Here is a 24,441-nt window from a genome sequence, read left to right on the forward strand (position 1 = left end):
ATTAGCCTCAAGCCCATAGATGGTAAACCACAAGTCAGTTTCCTTCCTTTCATCTCTCCAAGGTTCTAAGGCTCTACGGTCAGATAGTCTGAAGTCTCTTGCACGAGTGACCCATTTAATAAGCCTTTCATTTCTGTCTCAACCAGTGATCTGTCCCTGTGTCTCTCGCCTAGCTGAAACATAGGCCTGGGCACCCATGATGAATGGGAGGCCGACAGGGGGCTATCTCTGAGACCTCATACGAAGTTGTATGGTCCACAGACATTCATTCACTGCTTTACAAGGGTCACATGTCCAGTGAGGGCATCAAACCACTGCCACCTTGAGATGGTCTATGTCACCTTGAGATGGTCTATAATTGTCAATAGGAAGGCTGCTCCTGCTATACCCTTGGCACATGCCACCATCTGACTTCCTACTCGGTGTTAATGTTGAGAACTCGCACAAGACCATATTTTAACTACTAGGAGTAAAGAGAGCATAAGCATCACTGACAGCTACCCACCAGGCTATGTATTGTTCTAACACAATAAGGTGTCTTTAGTCTACAGCTTTGTCTCTGCTATCCAACTACACGCACTTCCCAGTTCCTGCCTCTGATGTGTTTTAACTGGATTAGTTTTTTACACACTCTGCACTTGAAAGAATGTTAATCTATGTAATTAACACCCCCTTTTAGGAAGAACATCATAATGAGTCTTCCAAGTTTTCCCCAAAAAGCTGCCTCATGCCACAACTTTTATAACCACACCCCTGCTGAAATGATTTGTAGGCGCATTGGGCGTTTTAAGGTCTGCTTAGCTTTCTGGAGATGTGGACTCGGAGCTGGACAAAGTAACATCATGAGGCCTCATCAGTGATTTGGACAGTCTGGCTTCTATTCAACATCAATTTGCATTCCGGGACTAATCGTTCTTCATTTTTAGGCATACCAATGGGCTTTCAAGTCTCAGCATGCTGTTATTTATATCCCGATGAGCTGACTATACCAGACATGACATGGCAACCCTGCACATTTATATAACTAGCATTCTCAGGTAATGTTGAAATCTTTAAAATGCTGAGACATGGGTAACTGTGTGAACAAAGTGAGTGAGATGACAGAGTGAGATGACAGTGTGATGCTTGGTAGTAATTAAAGGGAGTGCCTACAGGGCAGGAAGAGCTCCGCTATACTCTGGGGTATATACCAGAGACTCAGTGAGCTGGAGACACCAGCATACTTTACATATTGAAGGAGAGACTGTCTTATGAGGTTCATGATGCTGATGGTCCTCAAGAAAGGCTATGATATGAAGTTAAAGGTGCTGATGGGTTTCCGACTATGCAGTGAGCTGGGGAAAGCTTAACACACTTTCTGATAGTTGCAGAGAGAGCTTGTGACTCACCGAACTTGAGTTCTAGGTTCTTCTCAAGCTGGTCAATCTTCTCGGAGAGCTTGCCCAACATTGACCGGAGGAATGCGATCTCCTGATCCTTTTGCGCCAGGGCCACCTGCATCTCATGGAAACGATCGTCTGTCTGCTGCAGGAACTCTTTCAACCCTTCAAACTTGCACATTTCCAGGTGCGTCTCGTAGGTGTCCTGGTTACCTATGAAGGTGCAACTGGCAGGAACGAGGTTGGGTTACATACAAATAGTAACACTGTAGCCAACTTAACCAAGAAGCTTCAGCTAGATCTGTTCAATACCCAAACTCTCTGCAGGCACCACCTTCAACACGTGCAAGGAATTTTAACACATGGCCCTTGCGGGTATCACCTCTTGGGGTAAATGGAGAGTTTGCCATCCCTATCCCCTCTTCCTCTGTGCACCTCAGCTGTAAAGCTAGTTTAGTTTAATACAATGTCTCTGTATACCGGGATCACATTTACTAGATGAAGAGAGCTCAACCTCCACACCCATATATGATTCCTCTGCAGGAATCAACTAAACAGATGAGTGGGTTCAGGCTCTGCACCCATTGAAGGCATGGCTCTCAAATGCGGTTTTGGTGTAGAAGATTGAGAGCAACATCACGTCCCATGGCTTTTAAATTCATGAGCTCTTTCTCCTGGCATCCGTGCCAGGCATGGCATAAGTTCAGTCTACATTAACTTGCCATTTTTGCCTTTTTCCCCTGAAGGTTCCTCACTGGACGTACTCAGAGCAATATCCATCAACTAACTCACTTCTTGCCCTCTACTTAATGATTACGGTTCTCTAGAGAGACACCAACCACTTCAGTGAGCAGGATTTCTGGTTTATTGGTCTATAAAACTAGGTCTAGTGCCTGCGGCAGAAATCTATGGAAAACGCACTAGAAACCAGTCTAATTCCTGCGCCTTCAAAAAGTGATAAAACCAGTGCTACTGAAGTTGAAAATAATACAGATTTATGCACCACAAGACTCCTTACTTTGTGGTGTGTAGTCTGTATTCAATAGATATATTTGTTGCAGGTCTGTAAACTGCAGCGGGTAGCATATATCCTCAGTAGGGCCAAGAGGAACTGTCCCATGCCCCCAAACATTCCTAGTCCTTACCCGTATTTGGAGTGAGGGCACTTTATATGTTCGCACTCCTTGAGGTGAGGTTCAAGGTTCATCTTCAGCAGCGGAGGGCAGTTGGGGTTGTTGGGACACCGCACCGGTCGGTAATCACAGCTGCTTTCATGATCCCTGGCACCAAAAAATGAAAGAGGCAATAATGAGGAAACAACACAAAAGTGATTGGGCAGCAGGCTCTGGGAGATGGTGCAGCATCCAATCAGGGGCACCAGGTGCAAGGGCAACATCACCACCAGAGTACTGAGCTCAGCACTGACGACAAGCAAAAGCTTTGCAGTTGGGTGACCAGAGTGGGTGGCACGGAAAAGGATAGATTAGCACCGGCAAAACCAACCAGATATTTTCTGTATTAAGGAACACCAACAAAATCACAGATGTCCACTTTTAACATTAGACTCAGAATCCACCAAGAAGTGTTTAATGTGAAATATGAAAATGTTGCTTACACCCGATCTGACATTTTAAACTTCCCACCAACTATGAGCTTACCTAGGATACTGCCGCCCACAACCCTCTACAGATATAACCATCAACGATTTGTGTGGGGGGAAACAAGTAAGAAAGATGGAAACATTTCAGTTTCGTAGAAACCATCATGTCCCAGTTCTGCCATCTGACAATTGTAATCATGGTTAAAGCTGCCAAGAATAACATGGCAACTGAACAATAATGGTATATCCCTGGGAAGTTTATTGGGCATGCAAGATTGTGGGTCTGTTTTTTATGCTACTTTATGGATAATAGTCCTGATTTTCCATCTTCTGACACTGTCAGAAGGGCTCCAAAAGAGAAAATGTCCCCAGCAGACGGAGAGGTTTCCATGCTATATGAAATAGTCTATTTTGCCATGCTTTGCTTTAAAATTAGATGTATTTGCCAGATAATAATCTTGGCTTAACACATGGATTACACCACATTTGCTCTCCTTCATATTTTAAAGCGAGACCTGTGACACTTGTTCGGTAATGAGGATTAAGGTCACTTTTTTAGTAAGCTTCAATCTAGGAGAATGAACATTAGGGTTAATGCACTCCCAATAGCACAGATGGACCAGATATTTGCCTATGCAGTGGAAAATTCGATTGTCAAATTTGAGATACATTTGTATTATCACAGGAGAGAGGTGAAGAAGGTATCCCACATTCCTCCACTTGATGAGGTAAGTGAAAAACTATCGCCAACATGCTAAAAGAGGGCAATGAAAGCTAAATGGGCCTATCCACTGAGGACAGTGCCAAGAAGAAAGGAAAGCGACCAAAACCATCCAGTCACCAAGGTTACCCACGTTAATCCATAAAGAATAGTAGAAGAAAATTAAAATCCATCTAAATTCCATTATTCAGGAATATATGGCACTTGAAAATCTGAGAAGAATGTTTTAAGACAACCACTGTCTGTTCTTGGATTCAGGGTCCACCACAGCCTGGATGAAAAAGCAAAATGAACCAATAAATTGAATATGGAATGACGATGCACATGTTAGGATGTAAAGAATACAGAGATAACAGAGGGGGTTCTCATGTCAGTTCCATACAGTTGAATGTGTAAGCATTCATGGTTGCAAGGTGTGTAATACTGCTAGTTAGAATGGCATGAGAAATTCCTACAGCTAACAGCATGGGTTCCTTAAGACACTTCACGAAGACTGGAAAAACTGCAGTGTAAAATGAATAAAGAGAAAATATCTGCATTTGGCGGGCGCAGAGAAAATGGAGGAGGGTCTTAAGAGGGGGGACCATGGACAGGTGGACGATTAGCACGTTCATGAATAAGTGAGGATGGTCAAAAGTATTTAATAAAATGTTAAATGGTTTGATTACGTGATGCCGCTTCATATGGGTTTCTCACTTAAGGAGTTTGGTACTCATTTAAAAAAAAAAAATAATAATTCTTAATGAAGAATACATAAAATATAAACTATGAAAATTATTGAAAAATCCATATTTGAAGTGAAATGAAGGTTATCAGTAAAAACAAAAAACAAAAAGATAATGCGTCTGTGCCTAGCATCTAAATTTTTTGAGTTTTTTTTATACAACTTTAAGATTGCAGTGTGTTATTAATATAATGAGAAATGAAAATCTGGCATTTACGCGTACGTAGATGACTTTGAGACATTGCTCTTATTTAAAAGCCTCTATTAGGGATAACGCACTTTCACCAAATCTTTGTTCATGGATAGTCCACAAATAAAAGTATTGGCCTAACCATGTCTAGTTTCCAGTGTTGAACGATGGGTCCAACAAAAACTATTCAGAACCCCATATGGCTAGTTTTTCCAGATGTAATGCATTTTTTTCTCGTTCTGTGAATTATACTCAATTTATTTCTAAGAAATGTTCAAAAATATATCTGTCCAACAGGCAGTCTGGCAACATTAGTAGCCAAGTGATTTCGCTGCTGAAACCTTTTTGAAAAGTTCTAAAGGGCAGCCATATTTTTATTTAAAGAAAACCAAGGATCTTCTTGACTAAACGTGAAACCACAAATAAAACGTGACCACGAAATGGCAATCCTACCCTAAATGTATTTTTGTCTCCTTTAATTGCAAGAAATGTATAAGTGGTTGAAAGGTATCTGGAGCTGCTTCTATGTTTATTGAGCTTTTTTTGTATTCATAAAAAAATATGGATCTAAATCTGGGCATATGAGGCAGAACTTAGAAAGCAGTACTGATTCTGTTCATACTGGGATAAATCCTGATCATAAGGAGCAATAGTATGGCGTATGGGAACTAATAGTGCACATGGGCAATGCCAAAACAAAGAGAGAAATATCAGAGCACAGGGCGATGTAATGCATTAGGATTTAGCAAAACAGGAGCGTTATATCAGGGTTCAATAAACAATGGTAAAGCACACACGTGGTGTGCTACACTCCGGCCTTCAGAGTTACCAGTCTGTACTGAGCATATGTTGAGGCATGGAACACATGGTGCTAAACCTGGGCATTGTAGAAATACATAGGCTATACATTAATATATAGGGCACTCTAAAGCAGATTGGGCAATATCTGTGCCGAAGTAGCTATGCCTGTGCATATGCGGCAGCATATGACCATATGAGGTTACGCCTGACCTTTTAGCAAGCTTATGGAACGTATATACGTGCGCATTACAAGACTAAACTTGACAAAGACTAAGCATAAGAGTTTGAGCCTACAGATATGCTAATGTAACAACACTTGGTATACAAAGGTGTACCTCAGAATATGAGGCTATATCTGTAGCTGCAAGTCTGCGATGGACATAACCCGTATAGAGAGGGACTAGGGCCAGTACGGAGCACAAGCAATATGCTCTATGTGAAGTAGACGCCGGGCGCAGCCACAAAATCTCACCAGGGGGCAGTCTGTAATGGGCATGACCACTGCACACAGGGCATGACCAATACCCGTGGCTTGTGCACTGTTTATGCAGGGCTATGGACAGCACTTAGTATTTCATTCAAAAATCTATGAAAATCACTGACAAACCCACGATATGGTAGAGTTAATATTAAGCTGCGAACAATAGTAGTCACATGTCAAATCTTGGAAGTTCAATTAAAAAACTTCAGATTGAGTGATGGTTAGATTATATCCCAAAACAGGCAAATTCATTTGAAATTCTGAAGTTAAGATATGTGATTTGAACTTCCTCACCATGCTCTCCTCTGCCCTCACTTAATATCACAATCAATGCCCACGCTGGCTGCATCATAAAGGACATCATCAGGAAAGACATCCCTCACGTGGTATAAGATGGAGATTTTTCACACACAATTCTAGGTCCCAATATTGTGCGGAAACATTATGGATCATAAGAAGGCACACTTCAGTGATAGGCCGACGCCTTTGAGGATAGGACATAGAAGTATAGCAAAAGATGGCATTTGTAGGTTATTGTACCACACAGGGGACGGACATCATTTTCAGGCTGTACACTTCCACTCTGAGCATTTCATGCGACTACAGAGCCATATAATAGCACTTCTCGAAAATATGATGCCACTTCTTAGGCATAGGATGGACTTTTTTGTCAAATGGTGGTACTTTTTAGACACATGACACTATTCAAACATATCTGTGCATGTTTAAGATACACCTTTTAAGAGACATTATGGCATTTTTTATCTATTTGATGGCATTCCTCGCATCGTCATATTGTTAATTTTTTACTCTGTTAAACACATTCACACTTACTCATGCCATCTTCCCTCTTACTACAATCTTAAAAGATATTATCTTCTATGGAAAGTTTAAAGGAGGGCACTATTGGGTAGCAGGTGCTGAAGGTTACAAAGGGCCATTGGAAGATATTAGAAATGTGTGATTAGGAGTAGTGGGATGCTAGGTCAGTAAATGTTGGGTAGATGGCGAATGAGTGGTTTTAAAAAAAATTACAAGCCTTAACCTCTAAGTTGCTTTCAATTGGTGCAGATTGCTTCCACCACAGCTATAACTCTACCTCAACAAAGGTTTTATTTTCCAATGATTTAAAAAAAATGTGTAGTCTATATTCATTTTTGATAACTCTCTTCACTGAATGTGTGCATGGCAGGTGTTAGTAGGTCCAACAAGGACATCTGCTTGCAGCATCCACAACATGGTTTATACCCTGAACCTTTCTGACGAGACTTATGACCTAGTAGCCACTGAAGGGCTGAGGTGCAGGAAAACAGCAACCGGCGTCTGCGTGTCGGTTAGTGCCTAATATACGCTAGTGTTGTCTTGCCTAGAAGTGCTGCTGATGCCCTAGGGTGCCATCTGGCAGGGCTGGAGTGATATTGCTGTAAAAAAGCTTTCCGGAACAGTCTGAAGCCCAGAAGGATAATTCATAAGGAAAGGAATATAAAGGAAGATGTATGGATCAGAAAGGACTTCTCGTTCTTCCTCCTGAACAGATCAACACATTCACAGCTCTCTACGTCTGCCATAAAGCATACCAGTAAATGGGATTTAATCAATCATGTTCAGACCATCAACAACGAAAAAGGAAAATGAAGGCTAGAAAGCAGATCACTGATGATCATGCCCAGGTTCACTAGATACAAATTTGAAGGCAGAACCCTTAGAAGCAGTGAAAACAACCTTGAGATCCATTGGACATTAAAATAATAAGAGACCTCAAACAGTTCCAGTAGCTACTTAAGACTTTAATCTTGTCTTACTAATACTTTAACACAAGTAGTTCCCAATTTCTGGCTTCTCACAGACAACTCTGCGTCATCTTTACCTTGCTCTCCACTCTCATTGCCAACCCTCATAGCATCCACAATTCTTTCCTATTCATAGCTTCCTCTCTTTTCAAGTTACATACAGTTGCTGTATCTTTTTGTGGTTATTCAATTATTAACAGCAGATTATCAAAGGCATGCAATGCTTAACAAAAAGTGAAAAACATAGGAATGGAATCAAAAGCCACTTACTTGCGCACGGTTAGTTTGATGGTGAAAGGACACCCTCTGGGGTCGACTTCAAACGCTGATGGCTTCTCGTTTGCTGCAGGCTGGCAGCCATATTTACAGTGGATAAAAAGCTCCCCTATCTGTTCCGCTACAGCAATGTTATTGACCACCACTGTCAGCTTGGCATTGTCCACTGGGCACTTGTCTAGCAAAAAGAAAAAAAAAGGTTGAGGGATGTGTCTGCTGTGCTGCCAGGGAGGAAGTTGAAAAAAACCATAGGTGGATGCCAGAAAATATGGGGGGACGGGCAGTCAAGGGTGTGCCCCAAAGACTAAGAGAGTCCCCAATCTGCTCCATAGAGAAGGTCTTTACGAAGGAGGCTTATAGGCGTGACATTCAAGTAATACACCTTGCATTGCTTTTTAGAATTATTAAAAGTTGACACAGGTCAGGATACTCATCTAGTCCTAGGTTGTTCTTATTTTGGTGCAAGCAGTTTTGATTCTACATTATATTAGCAGAGCTGCAAGTACCAGATAGCTAAGAATAAACAGGACTTCATAAAGCACTCATGAGTGAAGCATGAGAACTCAATAGTTCTGAATGCTCTGAATTCACCACAATCCTGCTCTTCATAAACCTTCAGTATTCTAGTGCTGGAATAAAGTACTACTCTGCCAAAACATTTTAGAGCAACCAGCAGAACCCTTAGTAATTCTGATACCGTAAACACACCTTTCTTCAGCAATGCCCTTCAATCCTCAATAACAGAATATTTTACCATTCTAGCACCAAGACCACGCACTAATTTTACTACACGTCAATAGTCACCAGCAGAAACCCTTTACCATTTTACTGCTGAGAAAATGTACTAATCTGCCAAGGTACCACAATCCAAACAAACAGATATTGTTACTATTACAGTAGTAGGACCACTAAAGGAGCTCAAGTTAGGTCAGCATAACCCTTTGGTCTTCCAGAACTATGAATATGAAACAATTTGTTTTTCTAGTTACAGAATCACCTCCTGCTCACTAAAATCACTGCCAATCCCACACTTCATGATGAATGCACTGAAGTAACAGAAGGCATTCGGCCCATCGCCTTTCGTTGGTTTAACCTACCCAACTCTGCAAAGGAACCTTAATATGGACCTACAACACCCCGCTCCCTCCTCACACCACACCACACCACACCCCACCCCACCCCACCCCATACACAAACACTGAAGAGGAATCTATCCTTCAGCACATTCTGCTATTCCAGTTCATGGAGGTCAGTTCCAAAGATGGTACCTACCAGAGGTTAATGCACATCGCCGGCAAAACGTGTGCTGTGGAGAAGTGGAAAAACAAATGTTAGACACATTAATTTGACAATGCTAGAGCACAATATGAGCTTCATAGTGACCCAACCAGTGCCTGCAACCAAATCAGTCTATACCAATTTTCTGGCTTATTAATACGAATATTGTTGTTGCAACATTAGATTAAAAAGGCAGTCTGACCTCACGGTGGATTCCAACAGCTTTGTCTGAATTTAAAGTAAAAAATAAAAACAAAGAAAAAACAGGTAAGCTGCTTAATGTACAGGAGGAATCAAGTGGCCATTCACTTCTGAGAATACTGGTCACTTAGCCTTCTATAAAATTAAAGAAACTACTCCAAAGAACATGAAAGCAGCACAATGATGAACGATGCTCCAATAGTTAAATTGAATACATAGATTTTTGCTAGTATCCTCTGTGAATTAAGTGTGGCTGGTCATTGTCTCTATTCAAGCACCATGCGTTTCTGACCTCAAACCCGTGAAGTGGTCAGATGGACATATTCAGCAAGGATGTGAGGGGTAGCTTACTTCCTTGTCCACTTATGCATTTGCTTTAGTGAATGTAAACTATTAAATCGCTGTTAAATAACAGAGTTGAACTAAAGCAACAGAAACTTGTGATGACCTTCACTCAGCAGCTGATGGGTCAACAGTGGATACTTCTAGGTTGCACGTAGGTGAGTTCGGATTATTATCCATATTGGTTTCACTTGACTTTCATCATCAGTCACATGGCTCACAGTGGATCCATTTTCATTATGCCGTGATATTTGCTTGTGGTGACTATGTCTCACACCCAGTATTCCTGTATGTTCCTCACAGTCATCAAGTATGCCTAGGGAATGGTGCAATGTTATATATACCCAAACTTCCAGAAGGGTTGTGTTCAATTTCTTGTTGTCCTTTGCTGCTTCCAGTTTTTTTCTTTTGCTCTAGATCAAAATTAGATGTTGTTGTGGCCCTTTTAATTTATTGCAAATTAGAGGTTTCCAGTATGTGCAAGGTTAGATAGAAAATTTTAATTAATTCCAGTCACAGGGTATCACTCTGGTTGCATTCCTGTCATTTGTTCTGTGCCATTACATACAGGGATAAACATATGCAAATCAGGCTTAGGTGCTAGGCCAGGTCCACTCAGAACAGGAACACATGCAACCCCGCAATGGTTTTTGAACACCTAGAGGTGAACCTTGAATCCCATGGCAAGACAATGTCAGGACAAAAGTATGGGTACAACCCTTCTTCTAAAGCACTCACTTAGCACAAAAAGTGATGAATTGGATTCTGGAAATAATTTCTGTGATGGGTAACCAATTGGGTCAGGGTTCCAGTCCATTATTTTTGCAATTCTCTATGCCATTATCAGATCAGCCCTATACAAATTAGGATTAACTATGCATCAAGAGGCAATCCACCCAGGATCTCCCTAAACGAGATTACAAGCAATTCCAGACTGTGTTCAGTGAATATTGATTTGCCTCTGTGAGTCCTTTCACAGCAGAACCAATACATTGCACACTAAGTGGTAAACAACATTACTGTCATTAGGCTATTGAATCATCTGTACAAGATAGTGGATTATTATTTGGGATGGGTGATCACCCACCTCAAGGAATATTAACACTAACTTGTCAGGATGAAACCCAAAGTCACTAAACTAACCTGAGCTGAAACCCCTGGTAGCTGTGCACACGGAACAGACTGGCTTAACTTTGGGCAACGTATAAAGAATTTATGAAATACCAAAACAGGGATAAAGGCAGAACACACGAGGTGCCCCTGACAGCTAAGGAGGTCTTGGAAGTCTAAAAATGTTCCAGAAACCCTGAATAATTGGGAGCAGCTCCAATGGGTCATTTGCTCCCCGGACCTCAGGGACAGCAATTGGGGGCTAGGATTTAGTCCAGCGGAGGCCACCTACAACGTCCAGTCCAGGTGCAGTTGGTACTGACCAACTGCTCACTTCAGGAAAAGGGCTTCTTGCACCTTATTGTGTCCCCCAATCCACATAGGTCAACCAACTGTCCCTTGAGGTCCATTTATTTGCCTTGGGTACAAGGAGTAGGCCCTGTCTTTCAAGGCTCATCTCAGGTCAGATAGCAGGTCCAATCCTCTTTTGATCTTCCGAAGGTACAGACAGTGTAACGAGGAGGGTGCCTTGGTATGCCATGTTTATGACTGGCATTACCTAGAGGGTGGGGGAAACTCCTGGCTCCTTCCTAACCAATGGGGTAAACATTCCCAAGATGCAACCCTGCATACATTTTCTGCATAATCCACAGGGATTGTTACTCCTAAAATCCAAGATGAGCAAAACCTTTCTACTTTGTGCAAATTTCACTTGCCCACTCAGAAGTGACGCCGGGGAAATGAAAAGTCCCCTCTCTGTGTCCACTCCAAACCCGTTTTGGGGGTAACTTCTCTGCCACTGGGTTGAGAGCTAGCCTGGCTAGTGTGGGCCTTGAGGTCAAAGGCTTTCCCATCTTCTGGTACCTACTTGCACTAAAGTATGAATGGGCAGGCCTCACCTCTGTCTTTTACAATGTAATGAAGTTCCTTCATCCACACCAAACTGCCCTTCCTGGGCTGAGGGGGCTCAAATGCCACACATCCAGTCTATCATGTCACCAGGTATAAGCTAGTGTTAAGCTGTGAGAGCAGTTTTCACACCTCATTAAGGTCAAGCACTTGCTGGGAAGCTGCTGGCAGGCTAATGCAAATAAGGCTTCAGGAGCTTCAGGCAGTGAAAAAGGAATTTTGTAAAAATTACTTTTTTCAAATGACTATTAAAAATCTATTCTAACATGAAAACTTGTAATAGATTTGAAAAATAACCTCTGAATAACTATTTTAGCAGTTTCTGTCAAACGTTACAGGTTTACAATTTATACTTTGTCATTTTCTAGGATCCGGCTACTGCCTTGCCAGTCAAAATAGGTCATCAACGGAGCACCATGCCCACTTTAATTTAACACATGTTCCACTTTCAATATCCGACAACACTACCTTATAGGCAACAAGGTGTACTGAGGGATGGCACTAATATTTAAATGCAGGGTTTCCCACCTGCCAAAAAAGAATCATTTTGGCGGGTCTATTACCAGGTTTTTAGGCTGCCACAGTCAGGCTACACGTGACAGGCGTGAAGCCATGTTTTAAGGGTAACCCTGTGGATATAACCCTAGGTGCTGCATTCCAAGGGTGGCATTTAACTTCCAAATGCCAAGTGTTTTACCTAAACCATATACTAGGGAATAATAGGCACAGTAAATATGTCGATTAGGGGTAAGTAAAGGTAACCATATTTAAATGGGGAGCACAGGCATGTTATTCCTGTTCAGCAAGGGTAAAGGGCACAAAGTTATTTTTTAAACTGCAAAATTAGTGTCCAGAAAAAGGCAGAAAATCAGGAGCTACCCTACAGAAAAGGCAGATTTGCTTCTGGAATTAGGAAGTCAAGCAGGATTACTCTACGAGTGCTAGAGGTTAGTAAACTCTAATCCATCACAACACAATACATAAAACTCAAAATCCTCCATGCTATAGCCGTTAGTTGTGGTGACAATACATACGCGATTGGGAATCAGTCACATTACAACATACATCCAAGACACAGATAAAAAAAGATCCTTACGCCACATGTGGTGATGACTGGGTCCTTGAAGACGTTACAGCATAGCTGGCAGCAGAGCTTTACTGAAGGCTGTTCAGAAAACACCAAGGGCTCCTGGAAAAGAAACAAGGAGACTGCATTGGGAGGACAGCACCTGAATAGCTCAATATCTTCAAAGGTATCAAACATAGAGCACTTAGGCACTTACCAGCTCCTCCTCTTCCTCGTGCAGAGAGAATGTGGAGCGCAAAGACATGTTAGATTCCGAGTGCAAAGAGCGAACTGAGATGGCAGAGTCTGACCGCCGGGGAGTGCTGATTGGAGGCTACAAAGGAGAGGGAAGAATAGTCACTTAGAAGAATAGGTGTCTGTCACAGCTGCTAAAACAACTGCATCAGGCTGAACAACCAACACCATTTAGAGCTACCAAACTGCAGAAAGAGCTACCAATGCATGAGTCATATACAGAGTAAAGAAAGCCAGTCAGTCAAAATACTTTATTTTGTCTTTAAAGCCATAAAAGCAGAATACAATATACATACATCAAGTAGATCATAAGATTAAGGGAAATACGAAAGAACGGGTTAAAATGTAACATCAAGAACCAGAAATGATAATGTATAGAAATAGATTACAACAATGGCAGCCATAGCACATAGTAACTGCCCAATCCTGCACATTTCTGAAGCACATGCATGAGGAACCCAGAGCACAATCTAATATACAATATATAAAAAGGATAAAAACATCACAAATACTTCAATACATATTCTATTAAACTACATGATAAAAGAATTAATAAATTGAGGAGATAAGGCTAAAAGCTTACATTGCTAAGGAGTAAAAAGGCATATTTATCATCTCATTCACTACAGTGTTACATAACAGCAAAGGTAGATAGTAGAGAGATAGTACAAACAAGAACATCATCTATTACCCTGCTCTTTTCCCTTTAGATTCCTCTACGGGTACACCACATTGCAAAGAGGAATTTTGAAGTTGTGACTACAAAAAGTGGTGAAGTTTTGTATATGAGTAGCCTAAAAACCTCTGGGTAATTTCTTAGTCCTAGATTTCTACACAGCTGGTAGACCCACTTCGATCTTGACCTATGGTAAGCAGGACAGAAAGGTATTATATGTGGTTCTGTCTCCTCCGCTACAGCATGACCAGGGCAAAGAGATTGGACTGAACCCTTCCATTTATTAGTAAATGCACCTAGTGGAAGGGTTCCAAATCTAAATTGGATAAATAATTTTTTTGCCAAAAAGGGTTGAACGCTATCCAAGGTATTTTCCAATTTGTACTGCTGATTGACATCGAGAGCGTGAGATCGTGCTCTTAACTAAGTGGGCAAGTATGAATTTCTTCATAGCTGTGACTAAGGCTTTTTTAGGAGTACTGGGACGAGAGTCCTCTGGGTTCAACCATAAATTACCATAACCTATGGGAAAAGCACAAACTCCTGACATAGGATAACCATGGTAAGTTTTTAGCCCCCAGTTTACACATTACATCCCTCAATTCCTCCCTATAATTGATTAACTCTGGCGTGCTCCATATACGGGGCCAGAAAAGGAGAGGACGAGAGGCAATAACGTCAGATATCGGTCCGATACCAAGGTCCATCCTAAGCGGAGTTAGGGGCGTGCTCTTTTGCAGCCCAAGCAACTGTCTAACAAAGGTATTCTCAGTTACCTGTAGTGAATGGGATGCACAATATCCCCAGAGTTCAGCACCATAGAGAGATGCTCCCCTTGCTTGTGTTTTATAAATTTCAGCCGGAGGGCCTATCACTTTTTGGGACCACTTTTTATACACTTTGAGAATGCCTCCCAAGGACTGGGTTAACTTCAAATTGGCCTTCGTTATCTGGGATCTCCAGTCCATTTTGTCATTCAGTGAGATGCCTAGATAATTGAAGGTGGAGACACTCTCTAACGGTCTTCCATCCATTTGGGAGTGTGGGCAGTTAGTTGTTTTTGCGTGAAAGACCATATTTTTGATTTAATGTTAATCTCCAAATTCTTTTTCCTGCGAAATGAACTAAACTCATCCAAGACACACTGCATCCCCATAGATGATTTAGAGAGGAGCAGCGTGTCGTCAGCAAACATTAAAGCTGGTATTTTCCTGTTTGCCAACCTTGGAGAGTCTATGTCCTTTACGGTCAAGAGTGTATCTATTAAACCATTCAGGAAAAGAGAAAAAAAGAGTTGGGGCCAGCACGCATCCCTGCCGAACCCCTTGCTCCACCGGGAAAGGCGCTGTCAGTTCACCCTTTTTTCCAAATCTGACCCTAGCATAGGTACCTTCGTGTAATCGTTTTAGGATTTGACAAAGATAAACCGGCACCCCCATGTCAAACAGCAAACCCCATAGCTGCTCTCGATGGACCAAGTCAAATGCAGACTTAAGATCCACGAAGGTCAGATAGAGGCTACCCCCTCCCAAGGTTACAGTCTTCCAATAGATGAATTGTAATCTGAAGATTTGGTCTAAAGTCGATGTTCTGGACCTGAATCCTGCTTGTAGGGGGGTAAGGATATCTGACTCGAGCCGTGGATGAGCTGTCTTTAGGTGACGACGCGGGGAGCCGCCAGCAAACTAATGCGGACGTGAAGATTTCCTCCACCATGGACTCATGGGGTTATTATTTTGGGAACAATGAAATCCCAAAGAGAAGGTTTGACCTTTGTTATACGTAAGATGAAAGTGGGAATCTAACTAAATTCCACATACCTCGTAGAATAGAGGTAACGCACAAGACGTCTAGCAACATATAGATTCTTAAGTTGGTAGAAATACGTTTATGTGAATATCCATCCACCGTGAGTAGACACTTTAGGGCGTGTACTGCCCGGTTGGGTGAGTTGTTTATATTTCTGGTCCTGAAGAATGCTGGGTCGAACAAGACCAGATAGCTGAAACATGTCGACCGTTTTCTAGGACAAGGGGTTCAAATTTACTTAACTCTTTATGTCCGTCTATACACATTGGTTTTAACTGAGTTCGAGTCACCCCTCTATTAAAAGTGTTGGTTGAGGGTGTGATCTATATTCATTTTAATTTGCACTTTTTTTTTTTTGGTTTGATGTATTCTCACATGCACTAACCACAAGAACCCAATGAAGACAAACGGCTACCTACCTTGGGTGGGTGCCTGAGGGTTCTTTTTTTCATTTCGATAACTTCACTACTTTTCTGTGACACAGCTAAATTGTTTGTATGAAGCACTGACGGGTGTAGAGGGCTGTTTTGTCAGACCACTCCTCTTATGGAGCTTCTTGCTATTTATTGTTAAAAATACTCTCTAGTTGTTTACGATTGTTTAACCCCAGGGGCGGGAGAGTATTTACTGTAAGCCCTTTCTCTCTGGTTGTTTATACATATCTGACTCATCCATCAATGATTACAAACGCCCGAGAAGGACGCGAGCAAAGATATTTTGGGTGACATCAATGAGGCTAATGGCCGGTAATTTGCCAGGTCTAAAGGGGAACCTTTTTTGAAAATTGGAATGATCTCGGCACCAAGCCAGGTTTGGAGGAGCTCCATGCCTTGGAATATCGAATTAAATAAAGACTGAAGGTAAGGAGCCCATACACCCCGTTCAGATCTGAACAGGTCACCAGGGATCCTGTCCAGGCCAGGTGCTTTATTAGGGAGCAACTTGCCCAGTGCCAGATTTACTTCCAGCAGTGAGCAGGGAGGTGGTGCCATGTTCAGGGGGATATGAAAAACATCCATTAAGCCCTGAGATTCAGTTGTGTTCACAGACCTAGAATATAGAATTTTAAAATGTGATCTCCAGGTTTCTTCTGGTAGATTAGGAGCAATGGCCAAGTTACCTTCTGTATGGCCTGTCTTCACAAGGTTCCAGAAGGAACGCAAATCTCTGCTATCTAATACGTTCCTAATCGTTTCCCATTTTTCATTTTCTCAGGCTACTTTCGCCTCAGCCAAGATGGAGGATTTAAAGCGAGACCTAGCTAGTCTAGTTTCTGGGACATCCTTGTTCTTGACTTTAAGTAGAAGTGCTGATTTGGCTTCTCTACAAGCCTTGTTGAACCATGGATGTTTCGGTTTGAGATCAAGTCTACTATTATTATTATTAATATAAAAAAAGGCTGCCAAGTAAAGAAACCAACAGATGGACTGTTGGTAGTTACCAACATTAATTTACCAAAAAAGTATCCTAGGTACAGTCATCAAAACAAAATCCAGATACAGTTATAAAAGCAATGGATAAAAGCAGAGTTACCAACAAAAGTGCCTCATGAAAATATTCCAACAGATGCATAGCCACCAACAAAATGATCATCAACAGAGAATCTCAGGCAGAGCTACTGACAAAGTGATCGTATGCAGAGTTACAAATACATAAGAGCTGTCAACACAGTGATAACAAGCAGAGCTGCTGACACAAAATCCTTAGTAGGAAGGCACCTATACAAGTGTCTCGGGCACAGTTATCATAAAACATAGGTCTAGCACAGAGCTACCTAGTCAAGGTCCAAAGCTTTGTGCAGAATTACCAACACATCTGGGCGTATGCAGGGATAGAAACAAAGAGGTCGGTAGAGTAAACAAATTATGGAGTCCAAGCCAGGCAGAAGAAGACACAATGACCTCAGGCAGTTATTGGCATAGCAGCGCCAGTGAGAGTCAAAGTCCTGCATACTATACCCTGTAACAACCAGCATCAATCATGCTGCTGTGCCATAAAATAAGCAAGTTAGAAAAGGGCACTTCAAAGAAAATGCCCACCTCTCCCTCATCAATAATAATAATTAACATTTGTGCCAAGTGTTTGACTGTCTTCTTGATTTTCCAGTGAACATCAGCGTGGAGGGATTTGTGCTAAAATATATAAAATCTCTAAAGAACAACATCCCTGTATCCATCAGGACCAGCGTCCCAATACTGCTCCAATTTAGGAAAGAGCTGAAGACGCGCCTCTTTAAAGAACACTACATCACAAAGCTTTAACCATCCACAGTCCAGCTACCTCTCTGATCACTCGTTGACTCTATGCTTGTCTTTTAGTATCTACAGATCTCTGCGGTCTTCTAACTAGGTTCTTGCTATATAAATAGTATATACATAAACATCCAATTGCTTGCTTACTCCCTTGCTCATGGTCTAGGTTGAACTGCAGATAAAACAAGCACAGGATTTGGGAGAGGATGGATGCTGGGAAGTAGGGTGCTCAGGGTTGAAACAGTGCCTGAAACTGTGTTATTTCCATAAAAAGTACCCATGTGATAATGTCAACAGATGAAAACTATTTTCAAAGTCTCCAAGCACAAAGGAGACACCGCTACATTTCAAAAATATATCCACAAACAAAAGCAGAATGGAAGTTGCTTTTCAAATTTATTGTGTGTGGAGGGAAAAAGTTGGCCAACCGTTTCGAATTTAGCAGCATATGTCCTTTGGTTACCACCTTACAAAGAAGCCGCAACTATAACAACCACCATAACCCAGAGCTGGTAGCAAAAGCACTTATCAATTCATTTGTCATCTGTTCCATTTATAAGGGGATGAACTAATTACTCATGTAACAGACAGGGTGAGAGCGCAACAAACAGTCAATGTTTCTGCAGCCTCCGAAATGAATAATAAGCCTGACCCAAAAACAGGAGGATTGACAGAATACTAATGGGCTCCTCAATAAGGGAGCCGAAATAATCCGCTTGGAAACCGTAGGGGCTTGGTTAACGACAGGGGGGCTTGGTTACAATGGGGTTCAATATATGATAATGAAATCCAGAAAATCAGTCCCAATGAAGAGTTCTGCCACCCTCTTTTTAGTTCTGTGCTAAGTGGCCCATTCCTTCCCCTGCTAAATGTGCACCACATAAATACTAATATTTATACAGACACGTATAGCTGCATGTAACAAAAGCGGCCTAACTAATAACGATAGGAGCAAACAATAGGTGGGGTGAATATTCATGAGATGTGCAAACAATGGCACTTGATAAATGTGAGGTTAGCAAACAACAGACCTCAAAGGTGATCCTGAGATCTACAAACCATGGGGCTCCATGAAGGACTGCAAGATGCAAACAATACAGCCAAAATTGCAACTACGAGTCTGCAAACAACGGGCCTGAATGAATTCTACTGAACTCTGCTGGTGGTCGGGCTTATATAAAGGTGCCAAAATACACAAGCAAGAAGGCTGAACGCATAATACCATTGCAAAGGACCAGATTCAACGGATAAGGATGAAATATGCAGACAAACTATACGTGATGAAGTAATGATTTGGAAATCCACAAAAGATGGGGCTGAATAGAAAAGGAGTTTGTCATTCAGGGCATGCGTTTACAGCCGGAGATGACAAAACGGTGGACCAGAATGAATGATCGTGAAATACGTTAACAACTGCATTTCAAGAATAATAATGATACGAACAAGAAATGGGAAGCAGTGAAAAATAATGAGATCTGAAAGTAATGGGGCCAAATGTAGGATAATGAGTTAGGCAAACAAAGGAGCTGGATGATTAATGAGATCCTCAAACAAGGGTTTCAACGAAGACTTCTACACAATGCGGCAGATGAATTACTGAGAGAGTTGCAAACACTGGTGCAGATATGATCTCCCAACAACGGGGTTTAAGGAAAGAGAGATGTGATTGACGAGGATGAATGGCTAATAACGAGATCTGAAAAACGAGAGTCGGTGGCTAATACCATGTAGCTGATCAGCAAAGAAATGGGCACGAATGAATGATGATTTAATCTGAAAGCAATGGAGCAGAATGAATAATAATAAAGCCTGCAAATACTGGTGACATTAGCAAATAATGCATAAACACCGGTGAAATTAGCAAACGATGGGGCTGATGAATAATCCGAGCTCGATAAACACCGGTGAAATTAGCCAACAATGGGGCTGATGAATAATTCTAGATCAATAAATACCCGTGAAATTAGCAAGCAATGGGGCTGATGAATAAACTGAGATCGATAAACACTGGTGAAATTAGCAAACAATGGGACTGATGAATAATCCGAGCTCGCTAAACACTGGTGAAATTAGCAAACAAATGGATTGATGAATAATCCGAGATCTATAAACCACTGTGAAATTAGCAAGCAATGGGACTGATGAATAATCAGAGACCGATAAACACCAGTAAAATTAGCAAACAATGGGACTGATGAATAATCCGAGCTCGCTAAACACCGGTGAAATTAGCAAACAAAGGGATTGATGAATAATCCGATACCTATAACCCACTGTGAAATTAGCAAACAATGGGAATGATGAATATTCTGAGATCGATCAACACCTGTGAAATTAGCAAACAGAGGTATTGATGAATAATCCGAGATCTATAAACCACTATGAGATTAGCAAGCAATAATACTGATGAATAATTTGAGATCAGTAAACACAGATATAATTGAACACTGGGACTGATGAATAATCCGAGCTCGATAAACACTGGTGAAATTAGCAAACAATGGGACTGATAAATAATCTGAGATCGATAAACATTGGTGAAATTATAAACAATGGGACTGCTAAATAATCCGAAATCGGCAAAAAACTGTGAAATTAGCAAACAATGGAACTGCTGAATAATCGGAGATCAGTAAACACCAGTGAAATTAGCAAACAATGGGACTGATGAATAAACCGAGACTGGGATCACCGACATAATTAACAAACAATGGGACTGATGAATAATCCGAGACCGATAAACACCAGTGAAATTAGCAAACAATGGGACTGATGAATAATCAAAGAGCGATAAACACCTGTGAAATTAGCAAACAATGGGACTGATGAATAATCAAAGAGCGATAAACACCGGTGAAATTAGCAAACAATGGGACTGATGAATAATCTGAGCTCGCTAAACACCGGTAAAATTAGCAAACAATGGGACTGATGAATAATCAGAGACCGATAAACACTAGTGAAATTAGCAAACAATGGGACTGATGAATAATCAAAGAGCGATAAACACCGGTGAAATCAGCAAACAATGGGACTGATGAATAATCCGAGACCGATAAACACCAGTGAAATTAGCAAACAATGGGACTGATGAATAATCAAAGAGCGAGAAACACCAGTGAAATTAGCAAACAATGGGATTGATGAATAATCAAAGAGCGATAAACACCAGTGAAATTAGCAAACAATGGGACTGATGAATAATCCGAGACCGATAAACACCAGTGAAATTAGCAAACAATGGAAATGATGAATAATCAAAGAGCGATAAACACCAGTGAAATCAGCAAACAATGGGACTGATGAATAATCCGAGACCGATAAACACCAGTGAAATTAGCAAACAATGGGACTGATGAATAATCAAAGAGCGATAAACACCAGTGAAATTAGCAAACAATGGGACTGATGAATAATCCGAGCTCGCTAAACACCGGTGAAATTAGCAAACAAAGGGATTGATGAATAATCCGATACCTATAACCCACTGTGAAATTAGCAAACAATGGGACTGATGAATATTCTGAGATCGATCAACACCTGTGAAATTAGCAAACAGAGGGATTGATGAATAATCCGAGATCTATAAACCACTATGAGATTAGCAAGCAATAATACTGATGAATAATGTGAGATCAGTAAACACAGATATAATTGAACACTGGGACTGATGAATAATCCGAGCTCGATAAACACTGGTGAAATTAGCAAACAATGGGACTGATAAATAATCTGAGATCGATAAACATTGGTGAAATTATAAACAATGGGACTGCTAAATAATCCGAAATCGGCAAAAAACTGTGAAATTAGCAAACAATGGAACTGCTGAATAATCGGAGATCAGTAAACACCAGTGAAATTAGCAAACAATGGGACTGATGAATAAACCGAGACTGGGATCACCGACATAATTAACAAACAATGGGACTGATGAATAATCCGAGACCGATAAACACCAGTGAAATTAGCAAACAATGGGACTGATGAATAATCAAAGAGCGATAAACACCGGTGAAATTAGCAAACAATGGGACTGATGAATAATCAAAGAGCGATAAACACCGGTGAAATTAACAAACAATCGGACTGATGAATAATCGGAGACCGATAAACACCAGTGAAATTAGCAAACAATGGGACTGATGAATAATCTGAGCTCGCTAAACACCGGTGAAATCAGCAAACAATGGGACTGATGAATAATCCGAGACCGATAAACACCAGTGAAATTAGCAAACAATGGGACTGATGAATAATCAAAGAGCGAGAAACACCAGTGAAATTAGCAAACAATGGGATTGATGAATAATCAAAGAGCGATAAACACCAGTGAAATTAGCAAACAATGGGACTGATGAATAATCCGAGACCGATAAACACCAGTGAAATTAGCAAACAATGGGACTGATGAATAATCAAAGAGCGATAAACACCAGTGAAATCAGCAAACAATGGGACTGATGAATAATGAAAGAGCGATAAACACCGGTGAAATCAGCAAACAATGGGACTGATGAATAATCAAAGAGCGAGAAACACCAGTGAAATTAGCAAACAATGGGATTGATGAATAATCAAAGAGCGATAAACACTGGTGAAAACAGCAAACAATGGGACTGATGAATAATGAAAGAGCGATAAACACCGGTGAAATCAGCAAACAATGGGACTGATGAATAATCTGAGACCGATAAACACTAGTGAAATCAGCAAACAATGGGACTGATGAATAATCAAAGAGCGATAAACACCGGTGAAATCAGCAAACAATGGGATTGATGAATAATCAGAAACCGATAAACACTGGTGAAATTAGCAAACAATGGGATTGATGAATAATCAAAGAGCAATAAACACCAGTGAAATTAGCAAACAATGGGACTGATGAATAATCAAAGAGCGAGAAACACCAGTGAAATTAGCAAACAATGGGACTGATGAATAATCAAAGAGCGAGAAACACCAGTGAAATTAGCAAACAATGGGATTGATGAATAATCAAAGAGCGATAAATACTGGTGAAATCAGCAAACAATGGAACTGATTAATAATCCGAGACCGATAAACACCAGTGAAATTAGCAAACAATGGGACTGATGAATAATCCGAGACCGATAAACACTAGTGAAATCAGCAAACAATGGGACTGATGAATAATCAAAGAGCGATAAACACCGGTGAAATCAGCAAACAATGGGATTGATGAATAATCAGAAACCGATAAACACTGGTGAAATTAACAAACAATGGGATTGATGAATAATCAGAGACTGATAAACACCAGTGAAATTAGCAAACAATGGGACTGATGAATAATCAAAGAGCGAGAAACACCAGTGAAATTAGCAAACAATGGGATTGATGAATAATCAAAGAGCAATAAACACCAGTGAAATTAGCAAACAATGGGACTGATGAATAATCAAAGAGCGAGAAACACCAGTGAAATTAGCAAACAATGGGACTGATGAATAATCAAAGAGCGAGAAACACCAGTGAAATTAGCAAACAATGGGATTGATGAATAATCAAAGAGCGATAAATACTGGTGAAATCAGCAAACAATGGAACTGATTAATAATCCGAGACCGATAAACACCAGTGAAATTAGCAAACAATGGGACTGATGAATAATCAAAGAGCGATAAACACCAGTGAAATCAGCAAACAATTGGACTGATGAATAATGAAAGAGCGATAAACACCAGTGAAATCAGCAAACAATGGGACTGATGAATAATCTGAGACCGATAAACACCAGTGAAATTAGCAAACAATGGGACTGATGAATAATCCGAGACCGATAAACACTAGTGAAATCAGCAAACAATGGGACTGATGAATAATGAAAGAGCGATAAACACCGGTGAAATCAGCAAACAATGGGACTGATGAGTAATCTGAGACCGATAAACACCAGTGAAATTAGCAAACAATGGGACTGATGAATAATCCGAGACCGATAAACACTAGTGAAATCAGCAAACAATGGGATTGATGAATAATCAGAAACCGATAAACACTGGTGAAATTAACAAACAATGGGATTGATGAATAATCAGAGACTGATAAACACCAGTTAAATTAGCAAACAATGGGACTGATGAATAATCAAAGAGCGATAAACACCAGTGAAATCAGCAAACAATTGGACTGATGAATAATGAAAGAGCGATAAACACCAGTGAAATCAGCAAACAATGGGACTGATGAATAATCTGAGACCGATAAACACCAGTGAAATTAGCAAACAATGGGACTGATGAATAATCCGAGACCGATAAACACTAGTGAAATCAGCAAACAATGGGACTGATGAATAATGAAAGAGCGATAAACACCGGTGAAATCAGCAAACAATGGGACTGATGAGTAATCTGAGACCGATAAACACCAGTGAAATTAGCAAACAATGGGACTGATGAATAATCCGAGACCGATAAACACTAGTGAAATCAGCAAACAATGGGATTGATGAATAATCAGAAACCGATAAACACTGGTGAAATTAACAAACAATGGGATTGATGAATAATCAGAGACTGATAAACACCAGTTAAATTAGCAAACAATGGGAC

The 24,441-nt window shown here is 40.8% G+C and overlaps 1 protein-coding gene across 5 annotated transcripts in view; it reads right to left on the minus strand.

The window, feature by feature from the left end:
- Positions 1–24,441, minus strand: part of TRAF7 (TNF receptor associated factor 7) — a 196,337-nt gene that overhangs the window by 50,260 nt on the left and 121,636 nt on the right. For all 5 annotated transcript variants that reach the window (XM_078664845.1, XM_078664843.1, XM_078664844.1 and 2 more), the window contains 6 exons: positions 13,086–13,202; positions 12,899–12,991; positions 9,235–9,268; positions 7,957–8,140; positions 2,525–2,659; positions 1,389–1,606 (listed from right to left, as the gene is read on the minus strand). In XM_078664845.1, coding sequence (XP_078520971.1) covers positions 1,389–1,606; positions 2,525–2,659; positions 7,957–8,140; positions 9,235–9,268; positions 12,899–12,991; positions 13,086–13,202 — 781 coding nt within the window. The remainder of the gene's footprint in view (positions 1–1,388; positions 1,607–2,524; positions 2,660–7,956; positions 8,141–9,234; positions 9,269–12,898; positions 12,992–13,085; positions 13,203–24,441) is intronic.

The sequence above is a fragment of the Lissotriton helveticus genome, chromosome 10 (assembly GCF_964261635.1).
Source record: "Lissotriton helveticus chromosome 10, aLisHel1.1, whole genome shotgun sequence".
NCBI classification, from domain to species: Eukaryota; Metazoa; Chordata; class Amphibia; order Caudata; family Salamandridae; genus Lissotriton; species Lissotriton helveticus.